This window comes from Triplophysa dalaica, chromosome 2 (genome assembly GCF_015846415.1).
Source record: "Triplophysa dalaica isolate WHDGS20190420 chromosome 2, ASM1584641v1, whole genome shotgun sequence".
Lineage (NCBI taxonomy): Eukaryota > Metazoa > Chordata > Actinopteri > Cypriniformes > Nemacheilidae > Triplophysa > Triplophysa dalaica.
In genome coordinates, this window is record NC_079543.1 from 16,005,187 (window position 1) to 16,031,400 (window position 26,214).

Here is a 26,214-nt window from a genome sequence, read left to right on the forward strand (position 1 = left end):
ACGAGTGGAGGTCAGGTATCTGGGCTTCCACTTGGGTCACGGGCAGGTGCATCCCCAAATTGACACGACAGCAGCAATTGCAACCTCCCCGAGACCCAAGACCAAAAAGGAGGTGAGGCAATTCCTGGGGTTGGCAGGTTATTACAGAGGGTTCGTGCCGGACTTTTCGACCCTCACCAGCTCCCTGACAAGCATATCAGGTGGCTGTTATAAGATCCCTTGTCAAAAAAACAACAACTACAGGCCAACAGCGAATCTACCTTAAATATTTAAAGTTCTGGGAAAAAGTAGTTTCAACTCAATTATGCTCCTTCCTTCAAAGGAATGACATCAATGAAGAATTCCAGTCTTTATAGCATGTCACAGTACAGAGACTGCTTTGATCAGTTGGCATTAAGAGAATAACTTAAAAAGGTTTATATCTCATTTATCCAACTTTTTTCAATTTGTAGCAATAAACAAAGAGGTGTCAAACAAATCGCAAGTCCAGTACAGTGTACCACAGGGCTCAGCCTTAGGGCCTTTGCTCTTCGCATTATACATTCTACCTCTAGGAGATATAATAAAGCGACACGGTTTTAGCTTTCACTGTTATGCTGATGATACTCAACTTTATATTAATAAATATAATTAATAATTACATATAGGAATTTAGAGTCTGTTTAATATTTGACCTGTGTTTCTCTCTCCTTTATCTTAAATGTGTGCATTCACTGTGTATACGTGCATGTCTGTGTGTGTGTGTATGTGTCTGTGTGTGCGTGCACGTCCATGTGTCTTCGCGTCTGTGTGTGTGTGTCTATGTCTATGTGTGTTGCTAGTACGTGTGCATATTGTGTGTGTGGTAGGGGCGATTCTTGGTTGAAGGAAGAGATGTGTTTTCAGATGACTCTCTAAGTACCACATACTGTATACATTACAAAAATAAATTATTAAGAAAGAATATGCAGAATAGCAAACAAGATATTATAAAATACATTAATCTGCAACATTTATAATTCCAAGTGACAAATCCATATAACAAATGTCACAATCAACTGCTGAGTCATTATTCAGGAGTAGGAATAACTTGATATGTTTCCCTGCCATTAACTCTGATTAGCACGAGCGTTGTCACTCCTGTGCATGACTGCGTGCTCATCTTTCACATCCACAATGTTTTAAATTAATAATAATAAAAATACTGAAGCGTCTGAAAAACGACAAAAAGCTTCTAGGTAAACTTTTTTTTCATCAAAACATAGAACAATGGATAACACAGAAGCCGCACCAGGCTGAACTAAGGTAACATAACTATCTGCCCGTCGTCTTTCTGGGGCTCTCAAAACTACCGTCAGCTCTCTGTAACTAGGTGCAGAAAAATTAGTGACACATTTCTGTGCACCACAACATCATCATGATCCTTTTCTGAAGTATTTCGTCATTGGAGTGAAGTGCTTTAACTTTGCTGGAGGTAACGTAATCTACTAACGTTAGTTAACAATTGGTGAACGCCGACAAAACTTTTTACAGTGGATGGTAAAGGGTCATGTATCGCTCCCGCGTGATATTACGCGGCATTGAAAACAAAGAATGGCTACGATCCAGATGTCGTGTTAATTCACACACATTGTAACGTTACTCTGCTTATAACGTTCACTCCAATCTCTGCTGTTGTGAACTGAAGAATGCGCTCGCTAAATAACGAAGCCGTTTTCATAATAAGAGTTTTAAAGGGGACTAAAAGAAGCAATCTCGAATTCTTGTACAGATTACATAATTATTCACAATATTTTAGGGGGGCTAGGCTGGAACTTTAGAGGGGCTTTAGCTCCCCTAAAAATGGCCTAGAAACGCTACTGTGTGGATTGTTTTGTATTTGGGTATGTCTGTCTTTTGTGTTTTCACCTTTTTCATTTTTTTTCAGATATAACTTTAATTGTTTTGCTTATAGTCAATATGTCTCATGTACAGCTGCTTTGTAACAATAAAAATTGTAAAAAGCGCTATATAAATAAAGTTGAGTGAGGAATCACCCATACATTAAGAGAGTTTTTTTTATTTTACAAACTACATAAATATGCTATTCAACTTTATAGGAGGGGTTGCAACGGTATTGATTTCTTGTCGTGAATGTAGATATTGTAAACAGAGGCCAGCCAATGAGAGATCAAAATTAATTTATTTACAGGATGTGCATCATATTTATATTCAGTGATATGATTTTCAGAAAACTGCATGACCTTCAGCTAAAATCACAATATATTTTGAGTACATATGTTAGATGTAAAAACTTAATATATTCTGGATCTCTGAAAGAAACTTCAGCATTCAGAAATTTGATCTCTGCAGTAAATATGGCTGAAACAAACCTTATAACAAAAAGTATTAAATCTTATCTAGTTTTGTAGACCAAAATATTTTTTCATTTGAACAGTATTTTTATCCATGTCCAGGAATATTCTGTGTCAATGGTGCCCCAAGTGTGAAGGTAGAATAGATCACATGGAGAAAAGTATTGGGACTACGAAGGTAGAATTGTGTAGTATTTATCCCTTAATACTTTTTCCACTCTACATCCTCAGGTGGGTTCATTTCTACTTTCCTTTTACCAACATCTGTCCAATTAGTGCTTAAGACTGTGCCGCCTGATTCCATCTGTGGAAGAATAAAAAAATCAACTGTTTAAAATAATTACACAAAATGTATCACTATACTGAAGATGTTTAATAAACCTAATGTTAGTTTGTTATCAGGATTAATGTGTTAAATTTGTTGCATGAAATACGGCAACTTAAATTCCAGTGGGTAATTCCTCCTAGGAGTGCACACACACATGTAATCAACAGAATTGTACAGATATTAATTAAAATTGTATTGATTTATTGAATCCTTTCACAGATCCAAAGAGACTGCAAACATGGGTTAATGGACCGTGTATCTTTTAGTCATTTGTTTTCCAGTTTGAAATTAAATAAACGGGAGTGAACATATGGCACCATTTAAATTTTTTTAATTCAAGAAAACTGAAAAATGAGAATTTGGCCAATTTTTTGTTTTTAACTTCAAATGTAAAAAACGAATAAACAGCTTTTAATACTCATTTTCCACATGTGGGCTTTATGAAACACCACCTTCCGCTGATTGGCCAAACAAAGAACACCATGCAACGTCTTTGGTTGTCCCTTTGTTCCATGGATGAACAGAATAATACTCTTATGATGCTATTACAGTTCGGATTCTTAAAGTACAGTAGGTAGTCAACCAGAATGCTCTCTACCGCCGTGTTGAGTTCCGCCGTTGGGAAGGGTAGTAGTTAAAAAACATTTACATATGAAACTAGTACGCAAAATTTCCACCAGGAGGCGCAAAGGGAGAGTTTGCGCTTTCAGTACTTCACCACATGTACTGTGAAACCGTGAAATTCAATGTAACAAATTCATTATTACATGACAGGAGGCAACACATTAAAGATTAAAACTAGAGTTATTCATGTTTATAATTTTTTTTTAAAAAGCGATATAGGCTGAGAATTGAACCAAATGCCGGACGAACAAAAATCATTAGAACAAATGTATTCATATAAAGGATGATTTTTTTCTGCCAGTCTAAAGCCACTGCATATGCCTGATAGTTATAAGAACACACTATTATGATAAAAAAATAACCATGCACTGTCTTTTCTGTCCTTATGCGAGCAACTGTTGAACTGTTTGATTGTTTTAAAAAAGTTTCATAACCACAGTTTAATACTTGTGGGTAAGCTTTTTTAATAAATTTGTCTTTATTGAAGGATAATCTCATTTCCACCACTGCGCAAACACAATGAAGTTCAATATTACATTTTATAATAACATTAAACAGTCTTCATTTAACATATCACCAAGTAAAACAAAACAGTAAACATTTTGAACGTGCAACAGCGTGTTTAAAGCCAATCCGGGCAGAACCTTTAATGTAGTATTCGTTTTCACAGTGTACAATTGTTTTTGATTTTAAGCTCATTTACAAAGATAACATAAGCGATTAATTTACACTAAAATGTGCGTTAGCGAAAACCATCACATTGATCACGCAGGAGTGGGCAGTTTGCACCAACTACTTCAATATGCCTATGAAGACCATAGTGGAGCATAGCCTCCTTGTTAGCCTGTCTGCCGGTGTGGACCGATTGACTGTTGGAGGCTCGCACGGAGCGGGTTTAAGTCCTGTGACAAGCAGCTAAACCAGAAATGAATGATACAAAGCAATAACAGAAGGCTTAAACAATATCTTTCAGCCAAAAAGGGAGGGCGAAGGAGACACAATGTCACTATTTTTATAATTATAAATGAATGCAGACAGGAGAAAGTAAACAGCACAAGGCGAAAATGTAACAAATTATTATTAATGAGCTTGTAGAACAGACTAAAGACGTGCAGTTTATAGAAAGTTTCATTGTTATTAAATAAAAGTGTAAAGAAATAGTGTATTGACCTGTTTTTAAATGAAAAGCACTGAAATGTGTTAATTCTCTCCATGTCAGTAGGGCACAGGCTTTTAAAACAGATTCCACTTCTCAGTTGACGGGGGAGGGGAACTAGGAGAGGTGGTAATGACTCGCTTTTTGAAAGAGCAGAGTCTAGAATTAATGTCTTACCTGCAGAGTACAAATAAACGTCAGATGGCGTAACACCAATAAGAAACTTAACTCAAAACATAAACGAAACATCTTTGCCAAAATATGCTTTTTATAATCGTAATGCTAATAATTAACGTAACATATTCAATTATTTTAATATTATATTCTACATATTAAACACTGTAATGACCAATAACATTTTTGAATATCTTCTTGATCAATACACCACTTTATAAAGTAATTTAGGTAAAAATCCCTGTTTAAATTTCAATCTATTTTTAAATATGCAACTTCTCAATAGACACCTCTTTTGAGTTTTGGCTGAAGTGTTTTAGGGTGATTTCTTCCAATAGTAAGAGGTGGGGGTTGATGGAGGTTGTGTGAGCAGTAACAAAGAGCTGAATATTAAAAGGCATTTAAAGTGCAGGGTTCAGATAACTGGAAAGTATACCCTGATGGCAACATTCATTTCTAAAATTGCTGGCAAAATCACACTTGCACGACATATGTCCGATCATTAATTCAACCTGATATCAATTATAGCATACATATAGTCTCCTACACTTAAACTGCGCTAGAAATCCCCTTTTAAATGCTGCTTTATGTGAATTGCCAGTGCGCCGTTTCTCATTCTCATTCAGCCTTGCAAGTCATCGAAGAACAGATAATTATTTCGGCACGCAGCAGTTTTAAAAAGTATTTCAAATAAGATTTTTAACTTGTCAGAAGTTGAGCTACGAAACAAAATAGACCGTTTTTGATATTCTGGCCAACGAAGCGAAAATCATTCACAAAGAAAGAAACCGGCTAAAGTCGCAAGTTTCTTCCCTCGCACCACATGGACCTTATTTTTCTTGGTCGATTTAATATTATGTTCTAATTTCTAATGGTATAAAGGTAGTTCCTGAAACTAATGATAACAAGGATGAGGCTTCAAAGAAAGAAAGACAAAATGTTTCTTAAATTTTTATGTAACCCACGGTTCAGGTGGCTATCCAAAGATCTCATCTAGTCCTGTTTAAATTATATATTACACAACATGTTTTCATTTGGTAAACTGCATCAACAGTTTCGTTTTTTAATGTTTTGACAGACCACGCTTTCAGGGCAATATAATTTGTGAATGCGGCTTGTCTTTGAAAGCAAACATGCTGCAGCTTTCATATTTAAAATAACTTTAAAAAGCCTGACATTATGAAAAGCCTACTGCAGAGACATTTCTTCATTTATGACAACATATCCCCAAAATATGTGAGTGTAGCCTACCAACATGTACACGTGAATGTTTATAACTTAATCCTGGGTTAACATCGGAGAAACCCAGCTGTGTTTGCTGGCAGTTGTATTTATTTTATATGGGGGATATGCTGATAATCCAACGACATTATAGAGCACATTCGGTTCAAACAGTTGGGTTTTGCAATTTTATATGAATGACGCGCATCGCAAGACACACAAGCAAACACGCGCAGAGTTTTGCACAGGCACTTTGATCTCACTTGCTGTATTTCTCAATTTGCACAAAAGACAAGAGTTAATAGAACATTAAAGCTCTGCATGCAACCCAGCATTAAATGAAAACACTCTTTATATATTGAAAATAATTCAAATCGAATAAAGCATTGATTGAATGCATAGAGCAAATTTAAAATGTAAACCCTTGTTAAATAAAATTATGTATTTATGACGAGTATTAAATATAATAATTAGTGCCTGTGGATTTAAGTTCTTGTAATTTTGATATTGTAGACAGCGCTTGTCTTTTACGTCTAAACGTCTTAACTCTTGCTGAGTGAAGATCTGTGAATAAACTGCCACTCAGCGGTAAACGAGAGTCAACACACATTAAAGCAGTACCACCGCGGAGACGGCGGCAGCGTAAGGCTCATTCTGGTGGAGTTCCTACTGTACGTTTCATTTCTCTCATTAAAGAACTGCACACAAACCGTACAGGTCAGGTCCTAGACTGGACATTCTTCTGTGCAACCTAACGCATTTCATATTAATATTTATATCACAAATATTAATGTAGTTCGTGATTATTATTTTTTTGAACAAAAACTAAAATGGCGCCGTTTTTTGCTTCTGTTTGTTCAATATCAAACTGAAAAACAAATAACCAAATATACACAAACCAGTAATAAACCTGTTATTCTAAATCTCAGATAAGTATCACAAAATTTGTGCAGACATGACAACAACAACTTCAAGACAATTGGAAACATCTAAACAGTGGCTTATGTCCTACTTACACTCTGAGCAGTGTTCAGAGAAAAATACTTACAAAGGACTTGTTCATTGCACGTTTGACCTCATCGGAGCCATCTGAGTAGATTTGATGAAACAGTTTGTTTAGTGCAGCATCCCCCTCCAGGTTCTCGTTCTTTTCCTCCTCTTTTATTTCACCCACCACCTTGTCCCAGTTGCGTGTGTAGTGGGAGGATGACGGGTACTGGTCTAAAGATATAGATGGAAAATCAGGAGATGAAGTGAAAATCAGCCAGCCACACAGACTGGCAAGATGACAAAGAAAATTGCCTGAATGTGCTTGCGAAGTATGTTTTTTGTGACTGACTGGGAGTGAAGTGCTTCACAGTAGAAAGTGACCCTTCTCCCTCCAGTTTTTCCCAATGGATGGCCTCTGTTTTCTTCATCTTGATCTCTATCTGAACAAAAAATTGAACAGAAGAACCGTGACAATCCAGGTAAAACAAATTATTAACCTTTAAAAGAGTCATAACATTATTTTATATCATGTTCCCAGAGATATAAACATATTACTTTTTTTTAGATAGGAAAGATAAAGTTGAGTTGTTTATTATCTTTTTTATCCTTGGATTTTCAGTGTTTTCCTTTAAGACATCAGTCAGTGTAACCTTCCACTTTTATGTCTGACAGTCCAGTTAATGCTGCTGATAGAGACTTGCTAAATATCAACCATACAAAAGGCAAAACTTGATTCTAGTACATAATTGCATTGGATTGTCCAAAAAAAGACACCCAAAACACTAATTTTAAGTAATACATACATGCATATACAGTTCACATAGAAGTTAGGAAATCTCTTATTATATCTTTTCATGTGACAACAATGAAGAAATGACACATATACATACTATAGCACAACCCAGCAAAACTCTAAAAGTTTTTGTTTAGATTTGGAAAATGGGTTCAATGCACGCTTTACTTCAGCGTGTAATGCAATAAACCCCATCAGTTTACGGACGGGGAGACTTAATGCGGAGAGAAATGGTAAACTGTGAAAATAGTTAAATTTAGCAGATGCTGTACACTGTGACACACAGCGGTGATCTATAGTAGTGCTGTACTACCCAGGGCTGTACATGCTACAAAATTTGTTTTATCTTTTATAACCAGTGTAGAATATGTGTGATACAGTTTTACATTTGATTTAGACAGAGCCCCTTATGTGTTTGTGACTGTGCTTGTTTGTGTGTGACGTAAATCAATGGTGCACCACTATGTTAGTTGTTTTTGTGTTTACAACTTGTTTTTTTGCTGCACTAGGATCTTATTTAGAGCCCTGGGATTTCTGCTATGGGAAAAGGGAAGAAATAGCGGAGGCGCGATCAGGCTTTTTTAAATAGATCATCTTCTTGTTTTGCTTGAATGGGCTGCACAGTTTAACGTATTTGTCTGTGTCTCACACTGTATGAGGATGAAACACAAGAACTCCATCTCCAGAGCTGATTTGAGAGTTTATCTCATAAGCAATTCCCAGTCTGAAAAAAGCTATAGTAACACTCTTGCTATGATACCTGTCAAAATAAAAGTGTGGTGAACTTGAACATCCAGATTAAAAACACTCTATTGTATTATAAGATACTGTAGTAAATTGTAGTATTCTAGTAGTAAATTGATAAACTATATAAACACTGAAGTATACTTATATTTACTAAACTAATATTGACAATGGTAAGGTTAAAAAAAAAACTGTATCTGCAAAAGGAGGGATTTTACTGCAGTTTACCATAGTAAATAATATAATAGTATACTTCAGTGTGTGGACAAATATATAATTATTGTATAGTAAAAGAATAGAAAAAAAGAACTTGGGGAAAAACTTAATCGAATGGCCCTAATTTACCCAACCGTAACATTAATGTACTTCGTCAGTTACCTGCCTACTTATGTCATAAACTACAAATACAGTAAATATTTTTTAATATAATTTAATATAAAAGACATTTATACTTGTGCTACAACTGTTTGGCCTGTGGTATAAAACTTAAAACCTCTGTGGAAAAATGCTACGTGCACAAATTTTTATAGCCCTGGTTTTACCGTATTTGAAAATATACTTTCATAAGTTTAGATGTCATTATAACATTAAGTTAACATATATACATATATCTATATAAAGCAAACAAGCATCAACAAAATCGAGGGTTCTGAGTAGGGCTGGGCGATGTGTTTAAAAACAATTATCGATAATCAACTTTAAAATCATCGCGATATCCGATAATATCGTGTGTGTTTGACTTCATGCAATGTTGCGCAGATGATCAATCTTCGGATACGGACCGGGAGGGAATTCGTACCGGACCCACCAGGTGCAAAACAAACACGCACGTGCACACACACAGGCGTGCCACGCACACAAACCAGTGTTGCAGTGACTTCTTTCATCAGGTAAAGCGCGTAGATAAACCATAAAGCTTTTATACAGTAGAAAAATGTTGCAGGTGCCCAGAAATTTGATACGTCAGATTGTCCTACCAGCGCACAACTATGTTATGTCATTTCTTTGCGCTATTAAATCATTCTACCTGTTTATTTAATAAAAATCATAGCGTATTTTCGTTGATAAATCATTCTACATACTATCTAATACCTATTGTACACTATGATTGGGTATTGCACCGTAAATTAATCCTACATGTTTCCTTTATGCTGGTAGCATAATCTGACAGGCTATTTATGCTGTAAATGTATTTTCTGCGTTTATTTTAAAATGGTAGGACTGTCGAACAGGGTATTTTGTATTGTGAAATAATCCTACCTGTTTATTTTGTTGATGTGGTTTAGATTATATTAAGTTTTTCCCTGCGGTCGGGAAAACACCGGTACACCCCTGCGAGCGTGAGGTTTTAATTTGTTGGCACAGCTCGCCTTTCTCTTGGTCTATCTGTGCAGCGACTGGCAGAAAACAGCAGCTCATTCAACTGACAGAACAAAAAAGCGTATCCAAAATTCTGTCACAGTGTCTGCCTAAGAATATAACCATTAACGTTCGAAAAACTAACATCGCATGATAATGTTATAACGCGTATTTTCCATTATTATACATTATCCTCTGGTCTCTTTCTGTTGTAATTGACGTTGTGATATTTGCGAGACATCGGGGATATACTATAACATTGTCACATCGCCCAACCCCAGTTCTGCGCATATTCACCAGAAATATGTCATGCACAGCCGTGCATAGAGCCCATCCTTTAGATCAGTGGTTCTCAAACTTTTTTGCTTAATTACCACTTTTTATGATTTTTTCAAGCCAAGTAACTCTTGACCAGACCGCAACATTTTGCATAAAAATACAGTGAAATGAGAGTCAGGCAGTTATTATATCTAATATCTAAGTAGGTTTATTGCTTATAAACATTTCTGTATGTAGCTTTACGCAACTACGTAAATCATTTTTTTACATTTAACAGCAAACTCTCCTAACTTACATTATTTCGGGCCCAGACACTGCTCCTGATTCCGGGCTCAAAAAATAATTCTTATAAATTGAAATGGATTTTAAATTTATGAATTAATTTTTATGCATATTTGTCTAGTCCTTATTTCATATAACAATACTACTATCATAATTTATTGATTTTCATTGTTTATTCCTATTATTCCTATCCTATTCAGTTTCTCTCACTTACCCCCTGCAGTACCCCTATTTGGGAACCACTGCTTTAGATAAATCAGGTGATTTACTTCCTCCAATTCACATAATTTTAATTATTGTTTGATCCATTCAGACTATTTTTTATTGTTGAGGTGAAATTCCTGGGAGGAGTTCGGTGAGGCCATGGAGAAGGACTATCGGTCGGCCTCGAAGAGATTCTGTAAAACCATCCGGCGCCTCAGGAGGGGGAAGCAGTGACCTACCCACGCTGTTTACAGTGGAGGGGGGCAGCTGTTGACCTCCACCGGGGATATCATCGGGCGGTGGGAGGAATACTTCGAGGATCTCCTCAATCCCGCTGTCACGTCTTCCATTGAGGAAGCAGAGGCTGACTCGTCCATCACCCGGGCTGAAGTCACGGAGGTAGTCAAGAAACTCCTTGGTGGCTGGGCTCCGGGGGGTGGATGAGATCCGCCTTGAGTACCTCAAGTATCTGGATGTTGTGGGGCTGTTTTGGCTAACACGCCTCTGCAGCGCCGCGTGGCGGTCGGGGACAGTGCTTTCGGACTGGCAGACGGGGGTGGTGGTCCCTCTTTTTAAGAAGGGGGACTGGAGGGTGTGCTCCAAGTATCGGGGATCACACTTCTCAGCCTCCCCGGGAAAGTCTATGCCAGGGTAATGGAGAGGAGAATCCGGCCGAGCATTCCGGTCGTGGAACACTGGACCAGCTCTATACCCTCTCCAGGGTGCTGGAGGGTTCATGGGAGTTTGCCCAACCAATCCACATGTGTTTTGTGGATTTGGAGAAGTGATTCGACTGTGTACCTCGCGGCATCTTGTGGAGGGTGCTCTGGGAGTATGGGATTCGGGACCCTTTGCTAAGGGCTATCCGGTCCCTTTACGACTGGAGCAGGAGCTTGGTTCGCATTGCCGGCAGTAAGTCAGACTTGTTCCTGGTGCATGTTGGACTCCGGCAGGGCTGCCCTTTGTCACTGGTTCTGTTCATAATTTTTATGGACAGAATTTCTAGGCGCAGCCAGGGGCCGGAGGGCGTCGGGTTTGGGGACCACACGATTTCATCTCTGCTCTTTGCGGATGATGTCGTCGTGTTGTCCCCATCAGCCCAGGACCTTCAGCATGCACGGGGACGGTTTGCAGCCGAGTGTGAAGCGGCTGGGATGAGAATCAGCACCTCCAAATCTTAGGCAATGGTTCTCAGTCGGAAAGCGTGGCTGCCCACTTCAGGTGGATAGAGAGTCCCTGCCTCAAGTGGAGGAGTTAAAGTATCTGGGGGTCTTCTTCACGAGTGAGGGAAGGATGGAACGGGAGATTGACAGACGGATCGGTGCAGCTTCTGCAGTAATGCAGTCGCTGTACCGGTCTGTTGTGGTGAAGAAGGAGCTGAGCCGCAAGGCGAAGCTCTCGATTTACCGGTCAATCTACGTTGCAAAGATCTACAACACAACCCCCCGGAAGAGCTGGAGGAAGTGTCTAGGGAGAGGGAAGTCTGGGCAACCCTGCTTAGACTGCTGCCCCCGCGACCCGGCCCAGGATAAGCGGAAGAAAATGGATGGATGGATGGATCCATTCTACACTGCATTGATGGAGAAATAATGTACGCTGCTGAAATAAATGTGTAAAGATTTCGTACTTTAACCAAAATTGAAACAACCTTTTTGCTGAAAAATCCACAACATTAACAACAAAGAGTTCTATCTGTCCATCAGATGTGTGTGAAAGCTGCGTACTACAGAAACAGACTCACCGAAAGAGGAGTAAAATACAAATTGTGTCTTCCCATGTATCAATTCAGAAAAATATACATGTAGGAATCATGCCCAGCAGATTTGGTAAAGCAAACCTTGGTTGAAAGAATCCTGAACGTGCTCTGTTCTGGGACAACAGGATGCAGAAGATTCACGTTTAGACAGTAATCTTCTCCTGTAAGAAGTTTTACCACAGCTGTTAGCTAAAACAAAACATGGAGAAAAGGCATTAGTTCCTCATTTTGGCATATATGGTTATACACTGCCCCCCCAAAGACTGACACCAATATACAAACACTTAAAGAATCACGGTGTTCATGTCTGAGAATGAAGCTGGCCTATTACAGTCAGATTACAAAATATAAAAGAGGATCCAAAAAGAAAAAAATATTCATTATTGTCAATGATGAAAGGTCACTGATATAGTTATCTTTCTAATGAGAAAAACGTTAGCGCTTATGTTACCATGAAGAGGTTATCAAGCACATCCTATTGTTTGTCATTTATTTGCTGATAGTAATAGTATTAGGGCCACTGACCTAAAGATCAAGTACAGTCAGTGATTCAGTTTAGATATTTTTAACATAATTTTAAAGATATAGGTTAAAGACTTACAGTATTTTTCTGTTCTGTATATTAAACAAAACACCAAAAGGTCATGAATAAAAAGAGCAGCATCTGTCGTTTTTCATTAAACATTTATGAGCACGAATTATTCCCAAAATACTTTACTTAATGTTTGTGATGTTTTTGAGTTTCGTGAAGTGTTGAAATATTTTATAGATACACACTTCGTCAAGCGTTCATCGCATTTGCTTACCTGTCAGTCTCGCAGCTCGGTTCAGCTATATCGGGACGTCTAATGTTTAACTGATAATTATTATAGTGCGATAAATAAACATGCCCATGGCCCACTGGGAATGTCCACGTAGGCCAGTACATGCCTCGACAGCAGGCAATATAACAAATTATTTGAACTGTACATTAAATTAAACATCAGAGCATTTCTTTTAAAGACAGTTATCCACAAAGTGTGTGGCTGCTACGCGCAGGAGAATGAGTCTTCGAATCATCACCACCCTGGAAGCGTTTAAAACAGCGCAGATATTTTTGTCTGCTTTTCAGGGGGTTGACGCGACATACTTTCTAACACGTGCTGCGATGTGCGTGCACGTGTGAGTGCGCATGGGGACGGAACTCTGCTGTGCGCTATACAGAGAATTTCTTGCTACACTTGTCAAATCAGATGCGCTTTAGAATGTTAAGAGTCCCGCCCCCTTTATTATTAAAGCCACCAAGGCGGCCCATAATACACTATTAAAATGTTTATTTTAATTTGAGCACATTGTTTATGTTATCCTATTTAACACATTATGTGCTATTTTAAAACTAACAAAATGTGTTGTTCCAAGAAATAACAGAGATGTGTTCAGTTAAGGAGAACACATCTGAAACAAAATGTATCAGACTCGTTTAAAGACTTTACAGTGTATTGTATTGTAAGCAACGTAAATAACAAGATTCAAGTGACTGGTTTCAATATTACTTTCTAATCTTTTCCATTAGTTTTCTATACAACTGTATCTATAGGAACAAAATTACCAGTAAAATTGTGATGATGGACAAATATTGGGGTCTTCCTGCAGTGAAAAACAAAGGAGAAATGTATTGCTTAACGGTAATGACCATTAATAATTAATAAGGGTTTAGATTCTATTGCTAACTCGGAAAAGCGAACAGAGTTCCTAATTATCTTACAATGGAAGCTGTCAGTGTGAAAACCTTGTCCGAAGATGTTTTTGAGACATTTTGGACACACTCCCATCGAAGAGCTTTCAAGAGGGACATAAATATAGCATAGAGGGATATATTTTAAAATAAATGGTGGATAACAATATTAATTTGGAAGCAAGAGTTTACAAATCACAATGCAAGCGGGAAAATCAGCCGTTGCAATCGCAGATGTCAACATTGTTCATATACGCACAGGGTAAGATTAAATAAACTTCTATTTAACCAGTTTAATATGGAGAGGCACTGAAATGTAGACCTTTGTTTATGTGTTTATGACCTACACTGTTCATGACATAAGAACAGTTAACTATTTAGGTTCATTTGGATTGAACCCTTAGGAAACCAGGTTACTGTGCCCACATTTTGCTCTGTTCAATTACCTGTGCAGGGGGTCATTTAATGTATATCTTGGATCACAAAAAGGGTGATAAAATTGAATTAGGAGAGCAACACTTACAATACAAATTAGGGTCAAACAGACGCAAGTTTATGCAGGACTTTCATAATCTAACAACATTTGGAAGCAGATTCATATGTCAGTCAATAACATAACAAATGTAATAATGATAAAGAGACTTTACCTTCTTTGCAACAAAATCCACAGACACATTGTCCTTCTGGGCATTTTTTAACATGATGGTCACTACGACTAGCGACTCTGTCTGGTACCAGTCATGTCTAAAGGGAAGCAGGTAGGAGCCTTAAATTTTTTTAGCAGTAAATGTGATCTGTAGTTTTGTAATAAACATTGCTGTCAAGAATGCTGCCATATTACGGTTTGTATCATGACTTACTTGACATGCTGTGATTGCTGCTGTTGAGTAATTGTTTATGCATTCCAGTGGGGAAAAAAGAACAGAACAAGATGTAAATGAAAAATAGCTTAGACATAAGTTTTTATTAGGAGAATTAAAACCCATTTAAAACCTGTGTTCCAACCATGCCTTGATTTGTTTAAGTAAGTGTACAATTAGGATTTATATTTTAAGATGAAAGGTTAGATGTGGTAGCAACATTAAAGGGATAGTTCACCCAAAAATTCTCACCCTCAGGTTATTTCAAACCTGCATAAATTTCTTCAACTGCTGAACTCAAAGAAAAATATTTGGAAGAATGTTTGCAATTTTCAGTTCTGGGACATCATCTATTACCACTGCATATATTAAAACGTTTTATTTCTGTTCAACGCAAAATGAGATATTTTTAATAATTTAGGAAAACAAAATTGCTTACATTCTTCAAATATCTTTCTCAGTGTTCATCAGAGCAAAGAAATTTATACAGGTATTAAATTACCTGAGGGTGAGAAAAATGATGACAGATTTATTTGAGTGAACTATCCCTTTAAGATTTACATAATTTCTAGGAAAGTCTGGAAGCTGTCATGTTGACAGTCAAACAATGACAGATATCCATATATATATACATTTAGTTTACAATTTTTTTTCTTACTTCTGGCAGTTGATGCTATTATGTAATTGGGAAATACGCTCTATTGCAAATTCAAAAGCTGACAAAAAATGTAATTCTTAAGTCTATAAAAATCATTATTTACACTTAGAGACCTACTGTATGTATTACAACATAGAAGGCCTTGTAACTGAAAATATACTGTATCAGGGTTGTCCAATTGTACTATTTTTATTATGTCTTTATTATTATCTTTTCGTAGCTGGTCAAAGTTAACTTCCGGTCAGTGTTTGTCGAACGGTCTGGCTAGTAGCTAATAATATAACTAATTTGATTTATTCAATTCATGCTAATATTTATATTTTATTGCATGATAATTGTATTATATATTTTTATTTTTGAATTTTATTGTATTTTAATTTTATTAAATGAACAATTTGTTGAATGGGTCGTGTAACCTGAGCTGCAGCACGGTGGCCAAGACCATGCATCGGTTTAACAGGACAGGTTCCATTAAGAACAGGCCTCGCCATGGTTTACAAAATAAGTCGAGTGCATGTGCTCAGCATCATATCCAGAGGTTGTCTTTGGGAAATAGACGTATGAGTGCTGCCAGCATTGCTGCTGAGAATGAGGGGGTGGGGGGGTCAGCCTGTCTGTGCTTATACCATAGGTCGCACACTGAGTCAAATTGTTCTGCATGGCTGTCCTCCCAGAAGGAAGCCTCTTCTAAAGATGATGCACAATAAAGCATGCAAACAGTTTGCTGAAGACAAGCAGACAAAGGACATGGATTATTAGAACCATGTCCTGTAGTCTGACGAGACCAAGATAAAACTATTTGGTTCAGATGGTGTCAAGCGTGTGTGGCGACAACCAGGTGAGGAGTACAAAGACAAGTGTGTCTTGCTTACAGTCAAGCATGGTGGGGTGTGGTTGTCATGGTCTGGGGCTGCATTAGTGCTGCCAGCACTGGGGTGCTACAGTTCATTAAGAGACCATAAATGCAAACATGTACCGTGACATTCTGATGAAGAGCTTGATTTCATTCAAGAAGTAATAAGATTTTTTATTTGTCAATGCCACCATATGTACAGACATGTACAAATCTGACACATTTACATTCCACCTGTCTAGCAGATGCTTCCGTTACAGCTATTGCCGCAGTGGCCTATCTCAGGATGTCTGTCAGGTCGTGTAACTTTGTCGCATTTAAGTTTAGCCAAGTAAAAGTTCTTCTACTGGTAACCCAAAATAATACTGGCATTACATTCTTTTAACACACTTTTTGACTTCATTCTTTTGCAAATCCACAAAAGTGTACATACACAGTAACGTTTGTTTTTGTTGTTGCTTTGGGGCCGTCTATAAAGTAATACTGCCAAAATCAATCCATCTTAATAAATGTGTGTAATGCTTTTGTCAGAAGATGTGTCAATTTGTGTAAATATAAATTTAAAACGCACGTATCCACACAATCACATGGTAATGGAAAAACACCCTAATCCACTACAAAGGGCTTCTCGGTGTTGGGGTGCACTAAGATGAAAGCTGTGGTGAAGGCCTCTTGCAGCATATTTATGGCTTTGGTGGCAGATGAAGTCCAGGAAAAAGACTTGGGCTAACCCTTCAAGAGGTCAGTCAGAGGGATATGATGCGAGAACTGTAACTCTTTATGAATCAACGGTAAAAGTTACTTGTGGTGGGTTGTGGCCAGTAGCGGATTTCTGTGACTTTCCCCTAGTCCGTCTGGATGCGGGACTGTTGTTGTAGCCGAGAAACTTAATGGAGGACTGGTGGAAAGTGCATTTTTTAGCATTCAAGTAGAGATGGTGCTCGCAGAGAAGTTGCAGGACCTCAGAGACGTGGAGGCAATGTTCAGCCTGGTTCCGGGAGTACAGCAGGATGTCATCGATATAGACAAGCACGAAATGATAAAGTAACTCTCTGAAGCGTCTTTCATGAAGCTTTGGAAAACGAAGGGGAAATTTACTAATTCGTATGGCATTCCTAGATGCTCGAAAGGGCCTGTTGGGGTAATGAAAACCGTCTTCCGCTAGTGTCACTCACATTATCTGAATGAGATTATACAAACTTCTGAGGTCCAACTTTGTGAAGATCCTGGCTCCGCTAAGCTTTCCAGGCCGCCTAGGATGAGGGGAAAAGGGTACCAGCATTTCACTTTGATGTGTCACGAAAAAGAAGCTGGAAGCATCAGGGGTGACTGAAAGGGAGCACACCACTCGCATTTTTGTAAATAATTCATTTAAACTTTTCATGTGACAACACTTAAGAAATTACACTTTGCTACAATGTAAAGTAGTGAGTGTACAGCTTGTTTAACAGTCTAAATTAGCTGTACCTAAAAATAACTGAACACTGCCATTTGTCTAAATCGCTTGCAACAAAAGCGAGTACACCCAATAAGCCATTTCCCTCCCCAGTGTCATGTGATTCGTTAGTGTTACAAGGTCTATGGTGTGAATTGAGAGCAGGTGTGTTAAATTTGGTGTTGTCACTCTTACTCTCTCATACTGGTCACTGTATGAGACAAATTGAAGTTCGTTTCTACTTTTTGGATAAGAAATTATTTATTTGCCAGATTCAGTGCCATTCCGCGTTATAAAGCAAACATGTCTGGATTCCACGATTCAATCATAGGCCCCTAAATATGGGAGCCAGTATGTTGTACTTTTACATTTTTCTCCATAAGAAACCCAACGTTCTTTCCTACATTTAAACATGCTGATTTTGTATTTCAAACTGCACAACAACAACATCGGTGCTTTGTAAGATGCCAAAGCCGGCTTTTCTACATTCAAACATCTTCATTGGTTGCATTTTGAAACTGCATAACAAAAAAGGGAAATTCTGTGAAACCACATTAACTTGTTCACCGCGTCTCACAGGAGCGATTGCTTGCGAGTCACGTCATTCACCTGTATTCACACCAAACGCGAGGAATCGCATTCCACGTTATTTTCGCGTGAATGACGCAAAAACTCCTCACGAGAATTCATAGCTCGAGTTGAAAATGTTCATCCGATTCGTGTCATTTGCAGTGCCTGCCGCGAGTTCGCGTCTATGGGGGTCTTTGCATTGACTATTTATGGAATTTACTCGCACCAAACTGAGCAGCTGCAGTTCGTTCAGAATCGAACAGACGCGCGTCACTTCATAACAATTGGATCAGTTCCCGACTGAACTAATTTAATCTAGAGTTTATTTTTTTCACACTTTGCTTGAAGTGCCGGAACAAATTACATCGAGGGCCGGGTTCGGCCCATGGGCCGCCAATTGAATAGCACTAGTCTAGGCTATAAGAAGATGGTCAAGACCTTGACCTGAGCTGCAGCACGGTGGCCAAGACCATACATCGGTTTAACAGGACAGGTTCCACTAAGAACAGGCCTCGCCATGGTTTACAAAAGAAGTCGAGTGCATGTGCTCAGCATCATATCCAGAGGTTGTCTTTGGGAAATAGACGTATGAGTGCTGCCAGCATTGCTGCTGAGGTTGAAGGGGTGGGGGGTCAGCCTGTCTGTGCTTATACCATACGTCGCACACTGAGTCAAATTGTTCTGCATGGCTGTCCTCCCAGAAGGAAGCCTCTTCTAAAGATGATGCACAATAAAGCATGCAAACAGTTTGCTGAAGACAAGCAGACAAAGGACATGGATTATTAGAACCATGTCCTGTAGTCTGATGAGACCAAGATAAAACTATTTGGTTCAGATGATGTCAAGCGTGTGTGGCGACAACCAGGTGAGGAGTACAAAGACAAGTGTGTCTTGCTTACAGTCAAGCATGGTGGGGTGTGGTTGTCATGGTCTGGGGCTGCATTAGTGCTGCCAGCACTGAAGTATGGTCCATGTCCCAGTCTCCTCAGTCCATCCGACCATACCAACCCTCACAGGCGACAGTGGAAACAAGTCCAAAACCTGGCATTCTCCTTCTGGCAAAGGTGGCGAAAACAATATCTGCAACCTAAAAAGAAGTGGCAACATGAAAGTCAAGACGTCACACGGGGCAGTATTGTGTTCTTGAAGCACGGTCAGTCCAAATGGAATTAATGCCCTTTAGGGCGCATCATGGAAGTGTTTCCAAGTGGAGATGCAAAGATTGGAAAGGTTGAGGTCTAGGTCACAAATCAGAAAGACCCAAAGGTTTCCTTCAGACCTATTTCTGAAGTGGTTGTGCTAATCCCTTCAAATTAATTCAGTGACTATTTCCACTTTCTGACTATTGTAGGCGGTGGTACGCATGCAATAGATGCAAGGTGCATTGGATGGCAGAACACCAACACTAGACTAAACGCACATGATGATGTCAAAAATATGATGTGTGACATTCATCAGCGCCACAGTCTCTCAAAATCCTGTGGGAAACACTGGACGCACCGGTGCGACCAGCCATTTGAGGGAGAAAAAAAAGTCTACGCAACTCTGAAAGTCTCCCTGTGATTCAACAACAGACACACATTAGGCCCATATCATGGTCTAAACCAATCAGAGATAGTGAAGGGCGGACCCCCCTCTGATTGGCCATGGTCCAGATATTCCTGTACGTGTGTACCAGGGCGCTTTAACCGAAAATTCTGTCATTGACGATTTTTTTTACCAATGACGGAAAAATCTGAAGGCCGTCCGTCATTTTTGCGGATTGCCATTAGGGCAATTTGTAAATCCCTGTTTCCCTTCATTTGAGCACGATATGTTTTGTACTATGTTCAGAAACCTGTGTGTTTTCACCCGTCATTGTTACTGACTAGATTAATGTGATGCGATCTGGGAAAACCCCCCGGATGTCACGCTGGGACGCAGGAAATACAGTTAACCTATCAAAGTAAACCACATAACATGAAGAATGAAGGAATATCAATGCACATTTCTCGCCAGTCCTGTGTAAACTATGGCACGCACAGTAGTTTTATACCATGTTTTCGTGAGTTGACCGAGCTCCCAGTCTGCAGCACCGGAAGTTATCCCCGCTCCGCTGCTCAATTGAGTCGGAGCGCGATCGCTAAACATAAAACGGATGATCAAAAGTCCAGACACTATGCACATGATAAACAACGGTAAAACTTGCTTTACTGCTTATTAGTTGTTGTCCATAATGTTTGTTAGTTTCCTTTTGTAGTGATAATGGCAGAGCCCTCGTTCTTTAAATGTGCGCTGCACCATTTTCCTTAATTTAGTTTTATTCAAACGGTTTTGTACACTATACAGTTTATAGACTTCAACACCAGGAAATGTTTTTTTTATTGAATTGTTATAAGAGTACATTTGAAAAAATATTAGAGTACGCTTGAAAATGCGTGTGCTGCAGTCAGACAGAGAGGTGAGACTAGGGCTGTCAGTTAAACAGAGTGGAGGTACCCAAAGATGATGAGAGAAGATGAAAAGAACAATTGACAACTTCATTTAAAAAAAAAGTGAACTGGAAAAAAATGTTTAATGTTAAATGCGTTGCGGTCGAAAATGTGGGTGCACCTAACTTTTGTGCTGGTGCACCTAAGAAAAAAAGTAAGGCGCACCAGTGCAAAAAGTTAGTCTAGAGTCCTGTTAACGCAGAAAACATTTTCTACAGTTTCTTTATAATCATGGAAAATTCTTACGTTGCAAACCTTTAGTATGATCTATACAACGTTTTCCTCATGGGAAAAAATCCTTACAATAAATAATTATAGGTTTTCGGTAATGCTTCCAAATGTGTCTTGAATTTTTCCCCAGAAAGCTACTAGGATAATGCACTAGAACATTGTTGAAAAAATAAATATGCCCTTGATTTATTACTTTATTAACTAAAAATGTGTGGTCCTCATAATTCGTTGTCTTAAAAATCAGCTAAATAAATTTGTGGTAATATCAGTTAAGTCAGAACTACATGTGAAAGAATACAATTTGTTTGACAGAGGTGAATGACTGTGTATGCACGGGTCTTAAGTATTATAGTTGATTAATAGGCAGGTGGACTGCATTAACTGGACTTGATTTCCATTCAATCACTCAAGCTTCATTTGTTTATTTTGTCAACTTCATGAGTAATTATCAACATACAGTTGTGTTCAAAATTATTCAACCCCCACTGAAATTGATTTTTTTGGTCGGTTTGACATTGATTATGATCATTCAGTCATCCTGCTTACAATTAAATCAAAGAGGCACGTGTAGGTCAGACAAATATAACATAACATTTATAATGAAATAACCACAAATGTCTTTTCTGAGCTCACATCATTATCAGTTTTATTCAACCCCCAAGTGACATTCAACCTTAGTACTTAGTACAACATCCTTTTACAGTTACAACAGCTTTTAAACGTGAAGCATAGCTTGACACAAGTGTCTTGCAGCAATCTACGGGTATCTTCGCCCATTCATCATGGGCAAAAGCCTCCAGTTCAGTCACATTCTTAGGCTTGCGCACTGCAACTGCTTCCTTTAAGTCCCACCAGAGGTTCTCAATCGGATTTAAGTCTGGTGACTGAGATGGCCACTTCAAAATGTTCCAGCCTTTAATCTGCAACCATGCTCTAGTGGACTTTGAGGTATGCTTGGGATCATTGTCCTGTTGAAAGGTCCAACGTCTTCCAAGCCTCAGGTTTGTGACGGACTGCATCACATTGTCATCCAATAACTCCTGGTACTGAAGAGAATTCATGGTACCTTGCACACGCTGAAGCTTCCCAGTACCTGCAGAAGCAAAACAGCCTCAAAGCATGATTGACCCCCCGCCATGCTTCACAGTAGGCAAGGTGTTCTTTTCTTCATAGGCCTTGTTCTTCCTCCTCCAAACATAGCGTTGATCCATGGGCCCAAACAGTTCTAATTTTGTTTCATCAGTCAACAGAACACTATCCCAAAACTTCTGTGGTTTTGTCCACATGACTTTTGGCATAATGCAGTCGACTCTTCTTATTCTTTGGGGACAGCAAGGGGGTGCGCCTGGGACTTCTGGCATGGAGGCCTTCATTACGCTGGGTGCGCCGTATTGTCTGAGCAGAAACTTCAGTACCCACATCTGACAAATCTTTTCTCAGTTCCTCAGCAGTCACACGGGGACTTTTCTCCACTCTACGCTTCAGGTAGCGCACAGCAGTCGAAGTCAGCATCTTCTTTCTGCCACGACCAGGTAGCGTTTCAACAGTGCCCTTTGCCTTGAATTTGCGAATGATGCTTCCTATGGTGTCTCTTGGTATGTTTAACATCTTTGCAATCTTCTTATAGCCATTGCCCTTCCTGTGAAGAGTAATCACCTGTTCTCTTGTCTTCCTGGACCATTCTCTTGACCTCACCATATTTGTAACCACACCAGTAAATGTCTAGAAGGAGCTGAGTATCAGAGTCATTTTAAAGCTGCCGAATTGGTGCTTATTAGGCTTTATTGCTGCTCCCTGATATCCACAGCTGTTTTCAATACTTGATTGAAAATACTTCATTGAACCTCTGTTCTTCAGAGTGGTAGTCTTTAAGGGGTTGAATAATTATGTCAATGAAGAATTCACAAAAGAAACATTTACTACTGTATTACAAAACTAATTGATGTCATTTTAGTTGCATATGGTTCTTTAAGAAGTCCTTGTAGGATTTCATTCTGAATACAATTACAAATGTAGACTAAATTCCCTAAAACCATTTACAGTATTGGGGGTTGAATAATTTTGAACACAACTGTAAGATAAAGATGTAAGATAAAACTTTAAAATATGTTTTCATTTTCTTTTTTCTTTAGCTAATTTCTTGTTAACAACATTAACTTCTAGTAGAATCCCTCCTTTATCAGCGTCCGACGTTTAGGGCTGGACAGATGTACTTTCCCTTTACGCCATATTGCTTCTCAAGACCAGATGATTCCTTTAAGCTATCCAAACTGGCAGAGTGCATCGAGGACATAAAACATTGGAATGAGTGTAATTTCCTCCTTTTAAACCCTAGCAAAACAGAAATATTACTTATAGCACCAAAATCAAGTAAACAGAATATCTCCGATTACAGCCTGCAAATTGAAAGCTGCACTGTTACTCCAACAAATACAGTTAAAGACCTAGGCGTTATATTAGACGGCAACCTGTCATTTAAAAATCACATCTCAAATATCACAAAAACAGCCTTCTTCCACCTTAGAAATGTTGCCAAATTACGAAATAGTTATGTGTTGCAGACGCAGAGAAGCTTATTCATGCATTTGTGACCTCACGTCTTGACTATTGTAATACTCTACTTAGTGGCTGTCCTGTATCATCGATAAACAAACTACATTTAGTTCAGAATGCAGCTGCCAGAGTTCTTACTAGGTCAAGAAAATATGATCACATAACCTCAGTTTTATCATAGCTTCACTGAATACCCATTAAGTATCGTATTGATTTTAAATTCTTTTAATTACTTACAAAGCTCTGAACGGTTTAGCACCTACTTACTTCACCGAGCTTTTATCACGTTACAACCCATCACGCTCTCTAAGATCTCAAAACGTAGTACTTTTGACAACACCTAGAATAACAAAATCCACCAAAGAGGGACAAGCTTTCTCATACGTAGCACCTAAACTCTGGAATAGCCTTCCTGATACTATTCGAGGGTTAGACACACTCTCCCAATTTAAATCTAGATTAAAGACACATCTTTTCAGCCAAGCTTTCACTTAATGCATAGTTAATGAACAGCAGCTACGCTAATTATTCTCTTTCCGCCTCTGCCTCGGGATGCCCATCCCGAGGTAGGAAGAAGTTCCACCATGTCCAGACGACCGACAGATGCCCATCCCCAATTTGAGATTACGCCAGCTACAGCTGCAGACTGACTGACCATCCCAGCTCCATCTAAGGCAATTCCACCACCAGCCAAGAGAAGTATGACCATCGGACCATCCCAGCCTAGACCACTATATCCCCAATCAAGAGCAAAGACGGACTATTTGTCTTATTAATGCTGAAGTTACAGTATTTGGCATTAAATGCTAAACTAAAATCACATATCACCAGTTTAAGTGCAGCTATGACACATCAGAGGGGATCTGGCCCCCCCGGTTGAGCCTGGTTTCTCCCGAGGTTTTTTTCTCCATTAATCAATAATTGGAGTTTGGGTTCCTCGCCACAGCAGGGCAGTGTTCAGAGACTGCATTCATTCATTTATTTATTTAATTAGAAATGAGATATTATTTATTACAATGATCTTACTCGTTGTATAAATACCATGCACTGTGCTGTGTTTTAACTTTTCTGTTTTTCCTGTTTGCCCCTGTAAAGCTGCTTTGAAACAATACACATTGTGAAAAGCGCTATATAAATAAACTTGAATTGAATTGAATAATGTCATCCAAAGCACTGGTGTAAGTGATCCATCTCCCCATTCTGCATACGGGGAGGAGAGCCGCAGCTCATTTGCATTTAAAGAGAGACACACAAAACAGTGCTTTTTCATTTCATCCAAAAATTACCATTTTCAACATGGTACAATAAATTATCTGTAAAGTATTTTGAGCTGACTTTAACTTAATAATAGTTTAATCTGAAAAAGTGAGGAAATACTTACCAAATTCCATGAGGCTCCATTTTCAATGAGTGCTGAAATATTACAAGCAGTAAGGTATTAGTTCAAGCAAATAACAACTGTAATTGTTTTATAACAAATGCAGTCAGCATTAAAAAATAAAAACACATTCTATTGAGCCTTATTTATAATGCAAATATATGGGCATTCTTGAACCAAAAGGGATCAGAAACGCAACCGAAGCAAAAATAAGGATTTTAAGTTTTGAAAAGTTTTGAGTCTCCCCTCCCTTGCCTTATTTTGGATCACTGCTTTCCGCCTTAACCTAACCTACACAATCAAGTCCACGGGTATTACACAGTAGTTGTGGAACTCCAGTATGTAGGTTGTCCAGTAAGAAAATCGATTGTTATTTGCAAAAACGGAACTAGGGCTGGGCGATAATGATATGTATCGACAAAACACCTTTATCAATAAGTATAGAAAAGATGTTAGGTAACAATCAAAACTTAACATTTTTGTTGCATCAATCACATTCATGTCTACAACCGCTCCAGAATTTTGCAGTCAGTAAACAAATGGCGCATGTGGTTCTATCACAAAGATAGAAAGAAAGATAGAAAAAAATCTATGAAAAGCATTAGAAATGTGGCCCTTTCGCTTAAAATTAAAGAAAATATCCTAGTAATTCATAAAGCAGTGGTCTGTAAGAGAACTGCGGGGCAAAACTGGAGCAAAAATCTAATTCTACAAATCACAAACTAAGATACTGGTGCACTAAAGTTTTTTGCTACAATTGCTGCATAACTCTCACAATGGATTATGAACGTAGCTAGTCTTATATAATTATCTAAACTAAACCAAATGTTCTCTATTACGATAGTGAATTTCATAAAAATAGCAGTTCTGGATGATTGACGCTGACTTTTTTCACTTGCATGTTAGGGCGCCATCTGCTGGGCACCAAAACTAGCCTTTTTGGCCTCTGCAATTAACTTCATATATCACAGAGATATGTGGTGCAAAATGAGAGAGAGTACGAACTTGTGTCAGCAGCAGGTTACAGCAGTTGTAGTTATGTTATTTTTTTTGTGCTAAGAAAATGTCCAAGAATAAAACTTTTAATTGTGAGAAAATATTTGAGAAGCATTCAACTCTAATTGCATGAATTCACATACTGATTCGCGGATGTGCAAAATTCGTCTGCGAACGCACGTCTTTGGTGCAGGTGTCTGAATATGTTTTGCACCATATTTAATAATATTATGCCAGTTTTGGCCACTATTG

General features: G+C 38.5%; 1 protein-coding gene across 2 annotated transcripts in view; it reads right to left on the bottom strand.

Annotated features, from left to right (window-relative positions):
* Positions 1 to 2,142: 2,142 nt before the first annotated feature.
* The window catches only part of sugt1 (SGT1 homolog, MIS12 kinetochore complex assembly cochaperone), a 71,730-nt gene continuing 47,658 nt past the window's right edge, over positions 2,143 to 26,214 (bottom strand). The window contains exons 7-13 of one of the 2 annotated variants that reach the window (XM_056764314.1): positions 24,970 to 25,001; positions 14,818 to 14,834; positions 14,605 to 14,701; positions 12,325 to 12,432; positions 7,176 to 7,266; positions 6,885 to 7,057; positions 2,143 to 2,637 (exon numbers count right to left, since the gene is read on the bottom strand). In XM_056764314.1, the coding sequence (XP_056620292.1) occupies positions 2,536 to 2,637; positions 6,885 to 7,057; positions 7,176 to 7,266; positions 12,325 to 12,432; positions 14,605 to 14,701; positions 14,818 to 14,834; positions 24,970 to 25,001 (620 nt within the window). In that variant the 3' untranslated portion in view covers positions 2,143 to 2,535. Of the gene's footprint in view, positions 2,638 to 6,884; positions 7,058 to 7,175; positions 7,267 to 12,324; positions 12,433 to 14,604; positions 14,702 to 14,817; positions 14,838 to 24,969; positions 25,002 to 26,214 lie in introns of both variants that reach the window. The other variant, XM_056764305.1, reaches the window with a different exon arrangement.